The 19653-nt window shown below is 38.4% G+C and overlaps 1 protein-coding gene across 4 annotated transcripts in view; it reads left to right on the top strand.

The window, feature by feature from the left end:
* The first annotated feature begins 584 nt into the window (after window positions 1–584).
* The window catches only part of APLP2 (amyloid beta precursor like protein 2), an 85138-nt gene continuing 66069 nt past the window's right edge, over window positions 585–19653 (top strand). For 2 of the 4 annotated variants that reach the window (XM_037000809.2, XM_037000806.2), the window contains exon 1: window positions 586–791. In XM_037000809.2, the coding sequence (XP_036856704.2) occupies window positions 687–791 (105 nt within the window). In that variant the 5' untranslated portion in view covers window positions 586–686. Of the gene's footprint in view, window positions 792–19653 lie in introns of all 4 variants that reach the window. The other 2 variants (XM_037000808.2, XM_037000807.2) reach the window with 2 other exon arrangements.

Raw genomic sequence — 19653 nt, 5'->3', positions numbered from 1 at the left:
AGCCGGCGCGGGGCAGCGCTGGGGGTCGCGGACCTGGACTGCCTCGTTTGGTCCTGCCTTTCCGCAGGGTGGGTCTTCGGTCAACCTGCCTGGGCTTGGAACAATTCATCCTGTTTTTAAAAATTATTCTGTTTTAAATAAAATAATTTTCAGAACCAAAAAGGGTGTACCTAAAGGAATTTTGAAAAATACCCCGCAGGGGTGGGGTGACGGGGCGTGCCTCTATCAGGAGGCCACAGGCGGACTGACAGGCGAGGCGCAGACAGATAAACGCGCGTGGTGAGGGAGCGCGAAGCAGCCCTGAAACCGGGCCGAACCGCAGCCCCCAACCCACCCGGCACACAGCCCCGAGTTCCACGGCCGCGGGGTCCGGACGGGGGCGGGGCCATCAGCGTTTTGGGGCGGGGCCAGGCGGGGGAGCGCGCTTGGGCGGGCGGGACATGTACGCTCTTCGGTTCCCAGATTGGGTCTGGGCTGAACAAGGGGCGGTGTTTGGGGGAGGTTCTGCGGATCGGCATTGGGCGAGGGGGGTGCAGGGCGTGTTTTTGTGAAGTCAGTTCCGGTTGGTGTAAAATCCCCGGGGCGGCGGCGAACAGGCTTCAGATGCTGGTGGGTCGCCGTTGGGAGAGCTCTTGAGTTTGGGAGTGTGAGGTTGAGAGCCGAGCGCTCCAGCGACCCGGCGAGGGATGGCGGCCACCGGGACCGCGGGCGCCGCGGCCACGGGCAAGCTCCTGGTTCTGCTGCTGCTCGGGCTCACAGCGCCTGCCGCGGCGCTGGCCGGCTACATCGAGGTGGGGACCCGGAGAACGCCGGAGGGCAGTCGGTTCGGCCCGCCGTGGGAGCGCGGCCTGCGGGCGTGAGGGCCGCGGGGTCCGGGACGCTCAGGGCTGGGGGCGCGGCGCGGGGGGAGGGGGCGATCCGGCGCCCTGTCGGGTCTGGCTCGCCTCTCCCGCCCGCCCCTGCTTGGCGCAGTGCTAAGCGCTGGAGGTCGGGCTGCTGCCGCCGCCGCCGCAAAGGCCAAATGAAAGGCATCGGGGCTGCGGTGCGCGGGGGTCGTCAGGCAGCCTCAGTCACCCTAGTCCCCATTCCGCCCGGGGCGCCACCGCATCCTCTGGGGACCCTGCGCGCTTCCGACGCCCACCCTGCTTCCCCCAGGGACAATGCGAGCCTGTGTCCGTGCGCCCTGCGGGCCCCGCCGGCGGCTCGCAGCTCCGGACGTCAGTACGGCTAGGTTCCCTCCAGGGGCGGCCCCGCGCACACCCCAGACACTGGGCACGGCGGTGGGGCCCCCCACCTGGAAGCAGTCACTGCAGCCTTTGTTGGCAAGGTGGGCTGGGCTGCAGGATGCGGGCGCTCCGGCCTGGCCCTCGCAGAGTGCCGCGGTGCTGGGGCGAGCGCCGCGAGAACGCTCCTGCACCACGCAGCGGGTGTGCCTTCTGCTTCCTGTGCCTCCCTCCGGTGGATTCACCGCCCTGGCATCAAGCCTCCGAGAGGAATTGTTAAATATAGCTGTTGGCCTAAGTCTCATAAACGAGGGGAAATCCCTCTCCGGTGTTTGTGCTGCTCCCTTTTGTAGTGGGTTTCAGCCAGCAGGGGAGGTAGCCGTGAATACGTTGTAAGAACTCTTGTGCTATTGTACTTTGGTATCAGGATTTAAGTTTTTCTGCATCTCATAACCGCGTAAATATCTTTGCGCTGCGAGGTGGTGGAAGAGCCTGGATTCACCGGTGATTTGGGGTGGTCACGGAGCCTGGATTCTCGGGTGATTGGCTCGGGTGATCGGGAGTTGACGCTGCAGGAGCAGGGCTGTCGGGGTCGGCGTCTGCACACTGCCGTTTCATCAAAACCTTTCTGTTCCTAAGGGAGCCAGTGGACTTTATTTTTACTTGCTTTCTCGAAATAGGGCTTGAACTGGTGGACTGGAATGTGTGTTTCTGGTGAGGCTTTTTTCTTTTCCCTCTGCACAGTTTTAAAAATTGCAATTGGTTTCTATGTATTTAGTAATTTCAGGGAGAAGTGAGACTGGATTTGATTACATAGGCATTGCCTGAGAAGTTTCTAATAAAAACCGCAAGTTAGAATGTGTTCTGATACAGGATGTTTAAACATTTCACGGGTAAAATAAATCTAATCAGGAACAAACCTCCTATGGAACGGCTTAAAACGTTTGAATTCATCCTGCTTAAAGCTTTATGATTCTTTAGGGGAAAAAGAAGGAAGTTAAATTTTAAGTAGAAATAGTTTATATATACACAAGCTTTTCGATCATGATTATTTTGGTTTCCACACAATGGTTAGATTTGTATCTGTGATCCCTAACTTGATTTCGTATGAAAGCAAGCTAGGTCAGTGGGATGAGAGGGGAAGGAAAAAAGGATTTTGTATGGAATACAGAATATATAGCTCTTCAATCAGGGTGTCAAAAACCATTGTTCACACTCTTACCTCACTTCCCAGGGGTATGAGGTAACTTTCAGGCACTAGTGAATTCACAGTAAAGGATTCATCATTTAAAAAAAAGTCATCCTATTAAATTTAAGCAGAATATTAACGCTTGTATGTATGGGTGCAGATAAAGAAAAACTCAATTATCAGTTGTGGCTTAAATTAGATATTTACTTGCAACTTTCTTCAGTTGAAGATTCTGGCTGGACAGGAGGTAGGAATCAGACATTTCCCAAAAATGGTTTTTAAAAGCTATATTTTGGTAATGTCTGCCCTTTAGAATTATAGTTTTGCCCACACTTACTAAATCTTTCAGAAGGTTTTCCTTTTGTCAAGCGGGCAGAATTTTATTCACATGTATATAATTTGATTTCATTTATTTCCTGCCAGGCAAAGGACTGCCTAAACCTTGATTTAGATGAGAATGGCCTAAATCAGGATGTCTTTGGGAAAGTTCTTACTAAGATTAACCAAAGGGGTTCTAGCCAAATCCTTGATTAAGTTGCTTGGCACGAAGTTATTGATTGGAGAATCTTTAGTGTTGCCTGCTGTTGACTGAATTAATCTCTTACACCTGTTTAAAATGAAAAAAATCCACCTCTGTACTTAGGGTCATTTCTTTTAAATCCGGGACAAGTTCTGTTGTGTGCATGCTCCCATTTGGCATTCTCAGACAGTATTTGTGCTGAAGCACTGCACTCTGTACAGTGGACATTGATTTCTGAGAGCTAAAACTCGAGTTCATTCTGCCACATTTAAAAGTAAGTGGACCATTTGATAGTTTTTCAGGAAACTCAAATTCAGAGTGTGACTACTGAGCTGGAGGATAATCTGAAGGCTTTGTGTTAGTATTTCGGATTAGTGGCATAGGGAATGTCTGATTATGATTTGGAGAGATTCCAATGCTTCTGATAAGAATATTAGTCATCATTCTATCATAACTCTTAAAAACCTTTTTGATAAGTATGATAAACTAAGTTTTATCAGTTAGATTCTTCTTTCATAAAAGGAATGTTTCATCATCTAAAATTGGGCTGTCTTAATGTAGCCTCATGTGGCTACTGAGCTTGTACACTGTGTGGCTATAGTGTGAATGAGGAAGGAATTTTCCATTTTATTTAATTTTGATTAATTTACATTTACATCTAAAAGCTAATAATTCAGTGATCAGAAAACCTTTTACTATGTTTGAAACATCTTGGTTATGTGAATCTGCTTTATTAACTGTACATTTTATGAAATCTAAATCCAGATCAAGTATTTCCTGTGAAAATTTAGCATCTGAATTGAGATGTACTGTAAGCTTAAGACACCCACCAGGTTTTGAAGACTTAGTATGAAAAAAATTTGTAAAACTCAGTGATTTGTATATTGATTACATGAAATGATAACATTTAAACATTGGTTAAGTAAAATTTATTAACATTAATTTTCATCTGTTTCTTTTAATTTTAATGTAGCAACTAAAAATGATTACATATATGGTTCACACTGTATTTCTACTGGGAAGTGCTAATATCTTGCTTCAGGTTGGTCCTGCATGGGTGTTTTATTAGCACAGTTCTTTTTTTATTAAAGTATCATTGATATACAATCTTATGTTGGTTTCAAATGTATAACATAGTGGTTCAGCAGTTATCTGTATTATTAAATCCTCACCTTCTCTGGTGCGGTTACTATCTATCAACATGGTAGAATGTTCCAGAATCATTGGCTATATTCTCCATGCCGTACTACCATCCCTGTGACTAGTTTCTATTGAGGTTGTGAATTATTGTGCCCCTTTCTCTCTTCACCCTTCCCGCCCTAACTCCTCCCCCTTGCTAGCCACTAATCCCTTCTCAGTGTCTATGAGTCTACTGCTATTTTCTTCCTTCTGTTTTAGCAGTTTTTTGAATATATTGCCTTCCCTCTACCAATAAAGTCTTGCTTGAAGTTGCTTGGCCCAGAATGATTTTACGTGTTTTTTAGGACAATTTTGAATGCCCTTTCTCTGTTATTTTTCAATTAAATTTTTATTTAGAAATAATTCCAAGCTCATAAAAAAATTGAAAAAATTGAACAACTTTCATGTTCTTCAGATTCACCAATTGTTGACATTTCCTCTATTCTGCATTTGCTTTATCATTCTATTTTTATGTATATTTGAGTAAGTTGCATACACCAATGCCCTTTCACCCCTGAAAACATAAGTGTGTATTTCTTAAGAACCAAGAACATTGTCTTCTAACCTTTCAGTTATCAACTTAAGGAAATTTAACATTAATAAAATACTTTGATCAACTCTGCTGTCTGTATTCCAGTTTGTCGGTTGACCCAGTAATGTCCTTTATACTATTCAGATACATGGTTATTTTTAAAGCTGAAGAGCTTTAGAATTCTTGGCAGTAATATGTGATGGGTTAGTGTTTTTCAAATATAGAAATCAGATTTTTAACTTACCTGAAATTATTTTGACTTTGGAAAATCAAAACAAAAATCTTTCAAGATTCTTTAAGTGTATTATTCACCCTTACTGAATTCTTGAGCTTTTGCATTTCCTTTTTAAAATAACAGAAGAAAAATTATAGTGGTAGTGCATATTCATTGTAGAAAATTAAAATATACAGATAAATAATAAGAAATGAAAAGTAATCTGAAATCATTTTCTGGGGAAATCTCACTGTAAACATTTTGGTGGTGTATATATATCCTTCTAGGTCTATTAGGTAGGTATATACCTTATATACAAGTGGCATATTGTATACGGAAACTGGTACCTAGCAATTATTTTGAATTGTTCTAAAAATATTACTGAAAGAATAATAAAATAAAAACTAGGGAACAATCTTTGTACAGTAATTGTAGTTTCTGTAGAGGGGGCCATTTGAGAGAAAATTCGAAATCACTTATAATCCAATTTTCATGAGCTGTGTTTTGTGAGATAAACTAGATTACCTTGCAGCTTAATTAAATTTAGTGTACCTTGATTTATGACCTAAGATGGAAAGTGAGCCATGTTGGTGCATTCAGATAGAAATGGTTTCCAGTCCTTTGTATCAAGTACAACTAATAATTGCTTTGGCTAAGAGAATTTTTCTTACATAAGCATCATGCAGTGTGTTTTTTTAGTGAAATTCTTTTAAGCATAACTAATCTATCTTTAAAATATGGCTTCTCATTTGTTCTTCATCCTGCAAGAGTTTATTGAACCACAGTTACGAGGTTTTGTGTTAGATGCTAAACGGTGGAGTAAAAACAAATTTGTGTGGTGCTTTTTATTTGGCAAAATGCACTTGCATGTGATTTCTGGGCCCCGCCCCCAGAGATTCTCATGGAGTACATCTGGGATTCTGTTTCAGATGCTCCCCTGGTGATTCTTATGTGCAAGTAGAGAAAAACAAAACTCCAGCAAACATAAAACCCCAACAGAACTTATTTGGGTACGTTATGTAAGTCCCCACACCATCTGGTGTGGGTATTCTTATCCCCACCTATAAAGGGAATCCGTAGAGGGCAGAGGTATAAATCCATCTGTCCGAAGTCTGTTGCTCTTTCATATATATGTTAGGGTGTTTCATAATGTTTCTCTTTTGGTTGCCAGTTTCTTCTTACTCAGGTCTGCCCATCTTCCCCATCACCAAAAAAGCTGATACGAATATTTTCTTGAAAAGAAACTAATTTTGTAGAAGTTACAATATATCATGAACCAGTGTATATCAAACTGTTAGCAGTGGTTATCTTTGAAGGATGTAATTACAGGGGAATTTGCCTTTTTACCTTTTCCCTCTCGGGGGAGTCTTGCCAAAATCAGGATGTGGGATGATTTGGAAGAGAAAAGGCTACCGGCATCAGGTTTACAATCCCTGGCCTAGTTGACAGACAAAACAAAAGGAAGAGGTTGACACAGTAACCAGTATGACTGGGGAAAAATTGTGGTCCAGAAGAAGCTAATCAGCATTTGGAGCGGGGCACCTCTGGGGTTGGGTAAGTGAGCAGCTCCTCTGCCTTCCTTTGCCTACTGCCTCTTGTGGCTGTAGAATGGCTCTTCACTTCCCCAGGGCGTACTCTGATGTGGTCAAGAAGACTTGTATACCTCCCTTTAAGAGTGAAGAAGCCTTTCTCAAAGCCCCCCAGCACAACAGCCCTAAAGTCTTACTGGACAGAATTGTATCTGATGCTTCCAGCCAAACCAGACCTCAGCTGGGGAATGGTACCATCCCTGCTAGGTGTAGACTTCAGGTTGGGTTCTGCTGGAAAAGAGGACTGTGGATGTTGGGTATAGAGGTGTCTACTTCAAGGGGGGGTGCGATGCATTTGGGAGGTTATATATCTGGGCTGGCTGGAAAGAAAAGCTCATTTATTCTTACCTAAATCATCTGTGAGTTAAAAGTTTGCTGGTGAAATTGGAACTGGAGGAACCTCTCACATAGTGGGTTTACTGGGATCTTGGCACTTCATTTTGAAGGATGTTGCCATTCAAAACAGAATGGCTGGAATGGTAAAGAGTTTGAAAAATCTGACACGAAACATGGATGAACTCTGAGGGGAGATATTTAGCCTAGAGAAGAAGAAAGTGTAGAAATTTAGTGTTGGTGGTGAAGAACATTAATTATTGTAGAGTATTTTAAGCTTTGTCTCTGGGAGGCTGAAAGGTAACTTGCCTAGGCTAAAGCAGAGTTTTTACTAGGACAAATGAGCTGATAAAAGTGTACTTCTCTTATTTTATTCCCTTTAATTATGAATCTTTCCAATATAGTAAAAATGTAAAAGATACTCATATATACACCACCCAGTTCTGTTAAATTTTAACATTTTGCATATTTGCTTTTTTTCGAGAAGTAAAACATTATAGATACAGAAATAAAACATTACAACAGAAAGGTCTCATTTGAACTCCTACCTCTCCTTATTAAACCTTTCTTTCCAGAAGTAGCTCTTACCTTGATTTGGAAATTTAGCATTTCCATTCATGTTTTAATGCTGAGAGACCTGTTCATCTCTTTGGATTCCAAACATACTTGCTTAGGCTCTTAGAATTGTAGTATGTATGTTTTAAATATCTGTCAACAAATTTTTTTTAATTGAAGTATTGTTGGTATGCAGTCTTACTATTTTAGTTTCAAATGTACTAATGTGAACACAATGGTTCAGCACTTACCCACATTCTCAAATCCTCACCCCCTCTAGTGCGGTCACTATCTATCAATGTAGAAAGATGTTACAGAATCATTAACTGTGTTCTCCATGCTATACTACTGTCCCCATGACCAGCTTATACTGTGATTGCGAATTATTGTGCCCCTTTATCTCCCTCCCCTCCCCACCAACCTGCCCCCCCACACCCCCATAACCACTAGTCACTTCTCAGTGTCTCTGAGTCTACTGCTGTTTTGTTCCTTCTGTTTTGCTTTGTTTTCCTATTCTACAAATTAGTGAAATCACGGCATTTGTCTTTCTCTGCTTGGCTTATTTCACTGAGCATAATACCCTCTAGCTTCATCCATGTTGATGCAAATGGCAGGATTTCTTCTCTTTTTATGACTGATGAATGGTCCATTGTGTACATCTTTATCCATTCATCTACTGATAAATGATTAGGTTGCTTCCATATCTTGACTATTGCAAATAGTGGGGCGATAAACATAGAGGTAGATATGTCTTTTCAAGTCAGGGATTTTGTTTTCTTTGGGTAAATTCCTAGAAGTGGGATTACTGGATAAAATGGTACTTCTATTTTTAGTTTTTTAAGGAACTTCCATACTGCTTTCCTCAGTGGTTGCACCAATTGACATTCCCACCAATAGTGTAGGAGGGTTCCCATTTCTCCAAATCCTTGCCACCATTTGTTGTTTCCTGTCTTTTGGATAGTGGCCATTTTAACTGGTGTGAGGTGATAGCTCATTGTGGTTTTAATTTGCATTTTCCTGATGGTTAGTGACATGGAGCATCTTTTCGTGTGCCTGTTGACCATTTGTATTTCTTCTGTAATAAATACTTATCTGCAAGTGTTAATTGAGCATATGCTGATGACTTTAGAAGGTATGAAATGCTAAGATATTTGAACTGGAAGTAAAGATAGCCCCATACTCATGCGGGTGCCAAGCGTAGAAGGTGCCATTCAGCCCTCCCTACCCAGCACAGCAAGTCTTTGAGTACTTTTGAGCTTTTGAAAATGTGGAAGACTACAAAAGAAAAAATTTATAGCTCAGTGTATTTTCATAAAACAGAAGTATGACCACTGTCACAAGGCCAAGAAATAGAACATTATCACCCTTGGTCCCTCCCCTCCATAGTAATTATTATCCATAAAATTACTTATTGCTTCTTTATAGTTTTACCACCCAAGCATTTGTCCCTAAATGCTATATTTTAATTTTTCCTGTTTTATAAATGGAATCGTTCAGTATGTATTCTTAAGTATCTGGCCTTTTTCACGAAACGTGTTTTTGAGAGTCATTTGTGTTGCTGAGCATCGCTGTGGTTCGTTTGTCTCCATTGCTGTGTTGTGTGGTGTTCCAGTGCATGAAGATGCATAATTTGTTGTACTGTTGATGGACATTTGGGATGTTGCCAGTTTGAGGTTATTGAGATATGTTCTCCCTGTTGCTTGCCTTTTTACTCTCTTAATGATGTCTTTTGAAGAAATTTTTAATGTCTAATTTACCACTTAAAAAATATTATGGTACATGCTTTTTGTGCACTATTTGAGAAGTCTTTCCCTATCCTGAGGACATGAAGTTATTTCTCTGTTCTCTATTAGAAACATTTTGTTCTTCCTGTCACATTTGGAGCTACAGCATACTTGGAATATATATTTGTGTAGATATGAAGTATTGGCCTTTTTATTTTTATGTTTTCCATATGGATATGTAGCCCATACCATATGGCTATCCAGCTTGCATCGTTTATTGTCAAGGTCATCTTTTCTCTTCTGTCCTCCCATGCCACCTTCCTTGTTAATTATTGTCTCTATATGGGTGAGTCTGTTTCCGGACTAATAATCCATGGATGTCTGTGCTGTCATTGTACTACCATGTCCACACAGCCTTAATAACTGCTTTATAAGATGTGTTATCTCCTGAGCAAGCCCTTCTTTCTTGGTTGTCTTCAGTAGTTGCTTGACTATTGAAATAACTCTTTTCCTTTCATATACAATTGATACATTTCACCAAACAGCCACTTGGAATTTTAATTAGGATTTCATTGAATCTGTAGCTATATTGGGGAAGATTGACATTTTTTGAGTATCAAGTCTTCCAACCCCATGGCACATAACCTTTATTTAGGTCTCCTTAATTACCCTCAGTGTTTTACAGCTTTCTGCATAGAGATTTTTGTACATCTTGTATTAGATTTATTCATAGGTATTTGATTTTTAAAAAAGGCTTGTTAAAAATCTTTTATTGTCATTTTGTTGTGGTTGTAGAAATGAAGTTGGTATTTTCAAATTAACCTTGTGTCCAGCATCCTTTCTAAGTTCATGTACTATTTCTAATAATTTATCTGTAATTTTGAAAATTTCTAAGTGTATTCTGTGAATTATGACAGTTTTATTTCTTCCCAACCAATTTCTGCAGCTTTTATTTCTTCTTGCTTTACTGCACTGACTATAACTACTAAAATATTCAAGAGAAGTGGTAATAGCTGGCTGGCATCTTTGTCTAACTCCTGATCTCAGAGGGAAACTGTTTTACCATTTATGTGATACTTGTAGGGTTTTTTTGGTAGATTCCACACCCTTTATCAGGCTAAGGAAGAGCTCTTTTATTCTGTAATTTGCCAAAGATCCTTGTCATGAGTGTTTTTCATACGGTTTTTTTTCCCAAGTAATAAGATGGTCACGATTTTTCTCTTCAGTTTTGATAATATGAAATGCATTAGTTTTTAAATATGTAAGCAACTTTTACATTCTTAAAATGACCCAAACTTAGTTTATTTTCTGGATTTAGTTTGCTGAAATTTTGTTCAGGATTTTTGCCTCTGTGCTCAAAAGTGGGTTTTATCTGTAATTTTTCTCTTTTATGATATACTTAACAGCTTTTAGTTTTAAAGGTTTACTAGCCTCATAAAAGGAGTTGGAAGGAGGAGACATTGCCTCTTTTTCTGTAGTCTGGAATATTTTACTTAAGACTGGCAGTAAGGTTTTCATTTATGGATTTGATTTATTTACTAATTGTGGGATTATTCATAACTATTGTGTGGTTACGTTTCTCTAGTAATTTATTATATTGGACTTATTAAATTGATGTTTTTGATTGATTGAAGTTGTTCGTTGTATGTTTTTACGGTTTTTGTAATGTCAGAACCCTCTTTTGGTCCCTGACTGGTTATTTTTCAAGCAGTCTTGCTAGGTGTTGAAAGTCTTTAAATCCTCAACCTTGGGTTTTGTTGGTCCTCTCAGCTGTATGTTTATTTTCCATTTTATTACTTTCTGTTCACCATTATTGCCTTCTTTCAAGTTTCTGTGGGTTTAACTTGTTCTTTTTCTGACAATTTGAGAATGACTGCTTAATTCAAATTTTTTCAGCTTTCTTTTAAAGCCATAAATTTTCCTCGGAGCAGGGCTTCAGCTGTAGTCCACAAGGTTTTTGTTTTATTTTTTAGATTTGTATGTAAATAAGTTATTTTTAAAAATTAAGATATAATTGACATATTGGGTAAGTTTACAATATACAGTGTGTTGATTTGATACATTTGTATATTGCCATATGATTGCCACTGTAACATTAGCTAATAACCTTTATCACATCACATAATTATGTCTTTTTTGTGGGGAGAATAATTAAAACCTAGTCTCTTGGCAACTTTGAAGTTTATAATGAGTTTTGTTAACTACAGTCACTACATTGTATTAGATAAATTAGAATATTTATCTACTGCAACTGCAAGTTTTTTACTCTTAAACAGCGTATTAGTTTTCATCTATAATATTTTCATCATCATTCAGTTAAAAAAATTGGGTTTCCATTGTAATTCTCTTTTTTTCTCCTTGGGCTATTTAGAAGTACATTTTTCAATTTCCAAAAATGTGGAGATTTTCTAGTTGTCTTTTTATTGTTTATTTCTAGGTAATCTGCATTGTGGTCAGTGAATTAGTGTGATGATTTCAGTCTTCTGTAATCTGCTGAGATTTGCTCTATAGTGAAGTTTTCATGGTGTTCATGAAGGGAATGTGTACAGGCACATGTTGGAGATGCTTCAGGTTCTGTTCCAGACCACTGCAATAAAGTGAATATCCCAGTAAAGTGAGCCAAATGAATTTTTAGGTTTCCCAGTGCATATAAAAGTTATGTTTACACTATATTATAGTCTGTGAAGTGTGCAATAGCATTAGATCTTGCAAAAATAGTGTACATACCTTAATTAGAAAATATTTTAGTGCTAAAAGAATGCTAACCATTATCAAGCTTTCAGGAGGTTGTAATTGTTTTGCTGGTGGAGAGGGTCTTGCCTTGATGTGGATGGCTCCTTGACTGATCAGGGTGCTGGAAGTTGGGGTGGCTGTGGCAATTTCTTAAAATAAGACAACAGTGAAATTTGCTGCATTGATTGACTCCTCCTTTCACAAACAATTTCTCTGTAGCATGTGATGCTGTTTGGTAGCATTTTACCAACAGAACTTCTTTAAAAATTGGAGTCAATTTTCTGAAACCCTGCTGCTACTTTATCAGCTATAAGTGTATGTATTATTCTCAGTACTTGTCATTTCAACAGTCTTCACCAGGAGTAGGTTCCATCTCAAGAAATCACTTTCTTTGCTCATCTGTAAGAAGCAACTCCTCATCTGTTGAAGTTTTATCATGAGATTGCAGCAATTCAGTCATATCTTTAGACTCTATTTATATTCCTAGTTCTCTTCCTCTTTCTACCACATCTGCAGTTACTCCCTCCAATGCAGTCTTGAACATCTCCAAGTCATCATGAGGGTTGGAATCAACTTCTTCCAAACCCCTAATGTTAATGTTTTGACCTCTTGCCATGAATCATGAATGTACTTAATGATATCTAGAATGGTGAATCCTTTCCAGAAGGTTTTCAATTTATTTTGCACAGATCCATGTGGGGAATCACTCTCTTTGCAGCTAGAGCCTATTGAAGTGTATTTCTTAAATAATAAGACTTGAAAGTCAAAATGACTCCTTAATCCACGGGCTGCAGAATGAATATTGTGTTAGCAGGCATGAAAACAACATTAATCTCATCTATCTCCATCAGAGGCCTTGAGTGACCAAGTGCATTATCAATGAGCAGTAATATATTTTTAAATTTATTTTTTATTGAAGTATCATTGATATCAATATGAACGATCATATTGATAACAATATGAAACAGTCATATTGGTTTCAAGTGTACAACAGTGGTTCAACAGTTACCCATATTATTAAATTCTCACCTCCCATATTATTAAATTTGTGTGGTTACTATCTGTTAACATAGAAAGATGTTATGGAATCATTGACTGTATTCTCCATGCTCTGCTACTCTCCCCATGACCAGCTTACATTATGATAAGAGAATTTTTGTGCCCCTTTATCCCCCTCACCCTCCCTACCCACTCACTCCAACCCCTCCCCCATGGTAACCACTAGTCATTTCCTAGTGTGTATGAATGTATTGCTGTTTTGTTTCTTCTGTTTTGCTTTTTTTAAAATATTCCACAAATAAGTGAAATCATATGGTAGATGTCTTTCTTCGCCTAGAGCAGTAATACTTTGAAAGGAATCTTTTTTTTCTGAGCAGTAAGTCTCAGCATTGGGCCTAAAATATTTTGTAAACCATGTTGGAAACAGATGTGCTTTCATCCAGGCTTTGTTATTTCATTTCTAGAGCATAGGCAGAGTAGATTTAGCATAATTCTTAAGGACCCTAGGACTTTTGGAATGGTAAATAAGCATTGACTTCAACCTAAGTCACCAGCTTCATTAACCCCTAACAAGTGAGTTAGCTTTGAAGCCAGTCATTGACTTCTCTTCCTCTTCAGTTATGAAAGTCCTAGATGGCATCTTCCAGTATAAGGCAGTTTGGTCTACACTGAAAATGTGTTGTTTATTTTTATTATTAGCTACATCATCTGGATAACTTGCTGCAGCTTCTACATCAGCACTTGCTGCTTATCTTACACTTTTCTGTTATGCAGATGGCTTCTTTCCTGAAACCTCATGAGCCAGCCTCTGCTAGCATCATATTCTCCTCTCAGCCTTCCTAGAATTGAAGAGAATTAGGGCCTTGCTCTGGGTTAGATTTTGGCCTAAGAGAATGTTGTGGCTGCTTTGATCTTCTATCCAGACCACTAAAACTTTCTCCATATCAGTAATAACTCTGTTCCCCTTTCTTATCACATTTGTATTCACTGGAGTAGTACTTTTAATTTCCTTCAAGAACTTTTCCTTTGCATTAACAACTTGGCTATCTGTTTGGCACAAGAGACTGAGGTTTCAGCCTATCTTTGCTTTCTACGTGCTTAATCATTCCTAGCTTTGACTTAAAGTGAGAGACTTCTCACTCTTCCTTTCACTTGAACACTTAGAAGCCATTGAGGGTTACTAATTGGCCTAATTTCAATACTGTGTCTTAGGGAATAGGGAGGCCTGAGGAGAGGAGACCGAGGAATGGCTGGTTGGTTGAGCAGTCACAACACACAGTTTTTATCAATTAAGTTTGCCATCTTACTGTGGATGTGGTTCATGACCCCCTAAAACAATAACAGTAGTAACATTACTGGTCACAGATATATGAACAAATATAATAATAATCAGAAAGCTTGAAATATTGTAAGAATTACCAAAATGACACAGAGCCATGAAATGAACAAATGCTGTTAGGAAAATGTCACTGATAGACTTGCTACACTCTACAAACCTTCATTTGGTAAAACTAGTATCTGCAAAGCACAGTAAAGTGAAGTGCAATACAATGAGTTATGTATTGTATTCTGCAGTTATTTTATATTTATATTCTGGTGTTTTATATAAATTCTAATCAGGTTTTCATGTTTAGATACTTATCCTTAAAGATTTTTAAAAATCTTTTTTCTATTATTGAGAAAGGTGTGTTCAAAAATCTCCCACTGTGATTTTAGACACTTTTTTTTCTCCTTGTAGTTTTGAGTATTTTTGCTTTGCTTATTTTGGGTCTGATGTTATTAGTTGCATACAAATTTAGAATTCTCATTTCTTCTTGAAGAATTGAACTTCTCATAGTTTCCCTCTTTATCTCCAGTAATGAATGTTTTATCTCTATCAATACCAATATCAATTGATGTTACCAGTTGATATCATCAATATCAATTGATGTTAATGATTTATTTTTCTTTTAACTTAGTAGACAGTAATTGTCTTTTAACTGAAATACTTAGTGTACTTACATTTAATGGGGCTGCTAATATACATGGGTTTTCATCTATCTTCTTAGTGTTTTTTGTTTGTTCTGCCAGTTATGTTTCTTTTTCTCCTTAATTGCTTTGAAATTGTGTATTATTTTACTTCTCTTTCTTATAACTTAGGAACATGTTTATATAGTCTTTTATTATTGCATTAGTGGCTACTTGAGAAATTTTGGTATCTTGCACTTATCAGTGTCTTACATTAGTTGGTACTTTTTTTTGTTAATTTTGCTATTATTAATCTACAATTGCATGAGCAACATTATGGTTACTAGACTCCCCTCATTATCAAGTCCCCACCACACACCCCATTACAGTCATTGTCCATCAGCGTAGTAAGATGTTATAGAATACTACTTGTCTTCTCTGTGTTGTACCTCCTTTCCTGTGCCCCACGCCCCCTACATTATGTTTGCTAATTGTAATGCCCCCCTTTCCCCTTATCCCTCCCTACCCACCCATCCTCCCCAGTCCCTTTCCCTTTGGTAACTATTAGTCCATGTGAGTCTGCTACTGTTCTGTTCCTTCAGTTTTTGCTTTGTTCTTATACTCCACAGATGAGTGAAATCATTTGATACTTGTCTTTCTCCGCCTGGCTTATTTCACTGAGCATAATACCCTCTAACTCCATCCATGTTGTTGCAAATGGTAGGATTTGTTTTCTTCTTATGGCTGAATAATATTCCATTCCATATATGTACCACATCTTCTTTATCCATTCACCTGCAGATGGACACTTAGGTTGCTTCCATTTCCTGGCTATTGTAAATAGTGCTGCCATAAATATAGGGGTGCATATGTCTTTTTCAAACTGGGCTGCTGCATTCTTAGGGCAAATTCCTAGGAGTGGAATTCTTGGGTCAAATGGTATTTATATTTTGAGTTTTTTGAGGAACCTCCATACTGCTTTCCACAATGGTTGAACTAATTTACATTCCCACCAGCAGTGTGGGAGGGTTCCCCTTTCTCCACATCCACACCAGCATTTGTTGTTTGTCTTTTGGATGTTGGCCATCCTAACTGGTGTGAGGTGATATCTCATTGTGGTTTTAATTTGCATTTCTCTGATGACTAGCGATGTGGAGCATCTTTTCATGTGCCTGTTGGCCATCTGAATTTCTTCTTTGGAGAAATATCTGTTCAGATCCTCTGCCCATTTTTTAAGTGGATTATTTGCTTTCTGTTTGTTGATGTGCCTGAGCTCTTTATATATTTTGGATGTCAACCCTTTATCTGATATGTTATTTATGAATATATTCTCCCATACTGTAAGATGCCTTTTTGTTCTATTGATGGTGTCCTTTGCTGTATAGAAGCTTTTCAGCTTGATATAGTCCCACTTATTCATTTTTGCATTTGTTTCCCTTGCCTGGGGAGATATGTTCATGAAGAAGTCACTCATGTTTATGTCCAAGAGATTTTTGCCTATGTTTTTTCCTAAGAGTTTTATGGTTTCATTACTTCCATTCAGGTCTTTGATCCATTTCGAATTTACTTTTGTTTATGGGGTTACACAATGATCCAGTTTCATTCTCTTACATGTAGCTGTCCAGTTTTGCCAACACCAGCTGTTGAAGAGGCTGTCATTTCCCCATTGTATATCCATGGCTCCTTTATCATGTATTAATTGACCATATATGTTTGGGTTAATATCTAGACTCTCCATTCTGTTGCATTGATCTATGGGTCTGTTCTTGTGCCAGTACCAAATTGCCTTAATTACTGTGGCTTTATAGTAGAGCTTGAAGTTGGGAAGCGAGATCCCCCCTGCTTTATTCTTCGTTCTCAGGATTGCTTTGGCTATTCGGGGTCTTTTGTGGTTCCATATGAATTTTAGAACTATTTTGTTCCAGTTTGAAGAATGCTGTTGGTATTTTGATGGGGATTGCATTGAATCTGTAGATTGCTTTAGGCAGGATGGCCATTTTGACAATATTAGTTAGTACTTTTATCTACCCGGACAAGAGAAGGACCTTAGAACACTTTATTTAATCCCCTCTCAGCATTTTCCCATTGTTGTTATATATGTTAATTTTATTTTAAACTTCAGAAGACATTTTACAAGTCATATTTTATATAATCAGATTAAGTTAGACCAATGATTATCAACTCTGGAGGTACACTGTTATCATCTGGGGAACTTTTACAAAACACAGGTGCCTGGGCTCCAATTCAGAGAGATTACATCAGGCATTAGTATTTCATAAAAACTCCCCAGGTAATTCAAATTTGCAGTGACATCAAGAGGCTCTGATTTAGATTTATTTATTTATTCTTTTTGTTATTCTTCATGCCTCTTGCATTTCTGACCCTTCTGGGATAATTTTTCTTCTTCCAAAACACAGTTTAGAATTTTCTTAAGGGTAAGTTCACTGATGGCATTCTTTCACCAAATACCTGTTTGTTTCACTCTCTTTTTTGCATATGTTCATTGGGAATAGAATTTCATCATTTTAACAATCTTACTCCATTCCTGATATTTAATATTATCAGTATTCTGATGTTCATTATTGTCAATAACTTACTGGGATTAGCTGTCAGCATAGTTGTTCCTCCTTTAAAGGTAATGTGTTCCCTTATCTCTATCTACTTTCAAGTTTTCTCTTTGAAACTTGTTTTCATCAATTTTGCTCTTCCATACCTATGTGTGAAGTTTTAAAAAAATGTATTCTGTTTGTAGGTCTTCTTGAATCTGTGGGTGATTGATGCCTTTCATCAGTTACAGAAAATTCTCAGCCATTGTCTCTTTAAATATTTAAATACCATTTAAATATTGCTCCTGTCTATTCTCTCCTTTCCTCTGGAACTCCAAAAACAAACATCGTAGGCATTGTCACTGTGTCCTCTGTATCTCTCCCTTCCTTGTTTGATAGATTTCTTCTGACTCATCTGTCTGTTTATTAATAATTTCTGCAGTTATATCTAATCTCTGAAATATGTCCCTTGAGTTCTTAATTTCAGTTATTGCAGTTTTCAGTTTTGTAATTTAAAATTGTTTCTAGATCACAGCTGAAATTCTCAGTTTTTGTTTTCTGTTTCTTTGAACACGGTAAGTTCAATGCTAATGTTATCCTCCAAGGAGCATTTCATTTGCTTCTACCGGGAGCTTGAAGACAGTAGCAATCCAGGGTCTCATTCTCATTTCATTTGATTTAAATGATTGGAAGCTGAGCTGTAGTCCCTGTGAAATATCAGTTTCTGGTTACCCTTCTAGGCTTGGCCCGCTTTGTGGTTTCAACTCCAAACCTTAAGGTTCTCCAAGTATACTTCGTTTCCACTCTCCCTACAGCCCTGGTCTCCATTCTCTTTCCCTGTAATCCTTCCGTGTTGTCAGAAGCTCTACTCAGCTGCTCTCTTCTGACTCTTCCAGCATTCCCAGAAAATAAAAAAAAGCCCTACAAGCTGTTCTCATGTCCCTGACCCACCATCTGCCCCTGGATACTGACCTGGAAAATCTTTACTTCTTTTTAGCTCCTTACTACCCTTCAGCAAGTTTTACTTTTCTTTTCGTTTTTAGTTTTTTAAGTTTTATATTGCTTTTCTAGTTGTCCTCATTAGAGGATAGGTCTGAATTACCTAATTGACCATAACTGGAAGTTTATTCCTTTGAAATTAAGTATCTGCTGGGAGCTTATAGAAAGAACTTAATGGGACTTCAAGTAATTAGAGAAGAATAGACAAGCAGAAATAGGGTAGCAGATTCTGGTGGTGATTGGAGTAGTTTTATTTAAATGATAGTTTTATTTTATGGTGCAACAACTTCATATAGTGTTTCACATGTATTCATTGAAACCTTAGAACAATCCTGTGAGGCAGAAACTAGTTATCCCTGTTTTACAGATGTAGGAACTGAGGCACAGGCAGATAAAGTAACTTGAGTAAGGTCAGTCAGGTATTGAGGAACTGACTTTCAGGTTTGTGCTAACTGGTAGAACAGATGTCCTGTGTCAGGTACCCGGGGATGGAGTATCTCAGGTGGACAGGAGGGCATCAAAGGTCTGTGGAGAAGGTTACCAGACAGTCAACATTTAGGCAAAAATTTGCAGTGGTTGGATGTTTTCCAGAAGTATTGGAACTATAATTTGAATATTTGGTTACATTTTGCCCTTATTTTATAAAATGAGTGAAAACAATGTGAAACAAGTGCTTATTTTATTGATAAGCACATTGTTTGATAGAGTTGGTGCCTATGTGGTACTTTCTAGATTGAGAGTTTGAACTTACAGGTGAACACTCGGTGAGCTCATTTACGTAGGACAAGTTAGGGAGCATTTAAAAGATGCTGGAATTACATTTTCAAGGTTTTTTCCCTAAATATACTGGAAGAAATTGTCAACAGGAATTTGCCTGTTGACAGATACTCTTTCTAGTAGCAGAACCCCCAAATAGCATGCGTATATTTGAACTTGCTCATGTTTCAGGTATAGATATATAAAAGCAAGTGTTTTTGTAGTTTTTAAGTCATTCCTTTATAATTGGATATTTACATTTGTAATTTTTCTCTGATATAAACAGTATGCAATGGATATCTCTTTATCCTTTTAGCTGTGTTTCAAATTGACATTTAAAAGAACCTTTAGATATAACTTGTTCAAAAGTTGAAGATTTCCCATGGTAATTGGTTCTTTTGAAGTTCTTCACAGTCATCATTATTAGCACACATTTATTAAATTGCTGTATGCAGTGCACTGTGGCAGAATAAATACCACCATAACCGAAGGCAGCATTCAGTTCCTAGGATGATAAATGAAAGAAGCCTTTTCGGTTGTTGTCAACACTTCTCCAGTCTTTTTAAATTGATTTTTATTTTTGTATTGAAGTATCATTGATATACAATCTTATGT

This window comes from Manis javanica, chromosome 6, assembly GCF_040802235.1.
Source record: "Manis javanica isolate MJ-LG chromosome 6, MJ_LKY, whole genome shotgun sequence".
NCBI classification, from domain to species: Eukaryota; Metazoa; Chordata; class Mammalia; order Pholidota; family Manidae; genus Manis; species Manis javanica.
The sequence above is the reverse complement of the archived record's forward strand: the minus strand, read 5'-3'. Positions and strand labels throughout refer to the sequence as shown.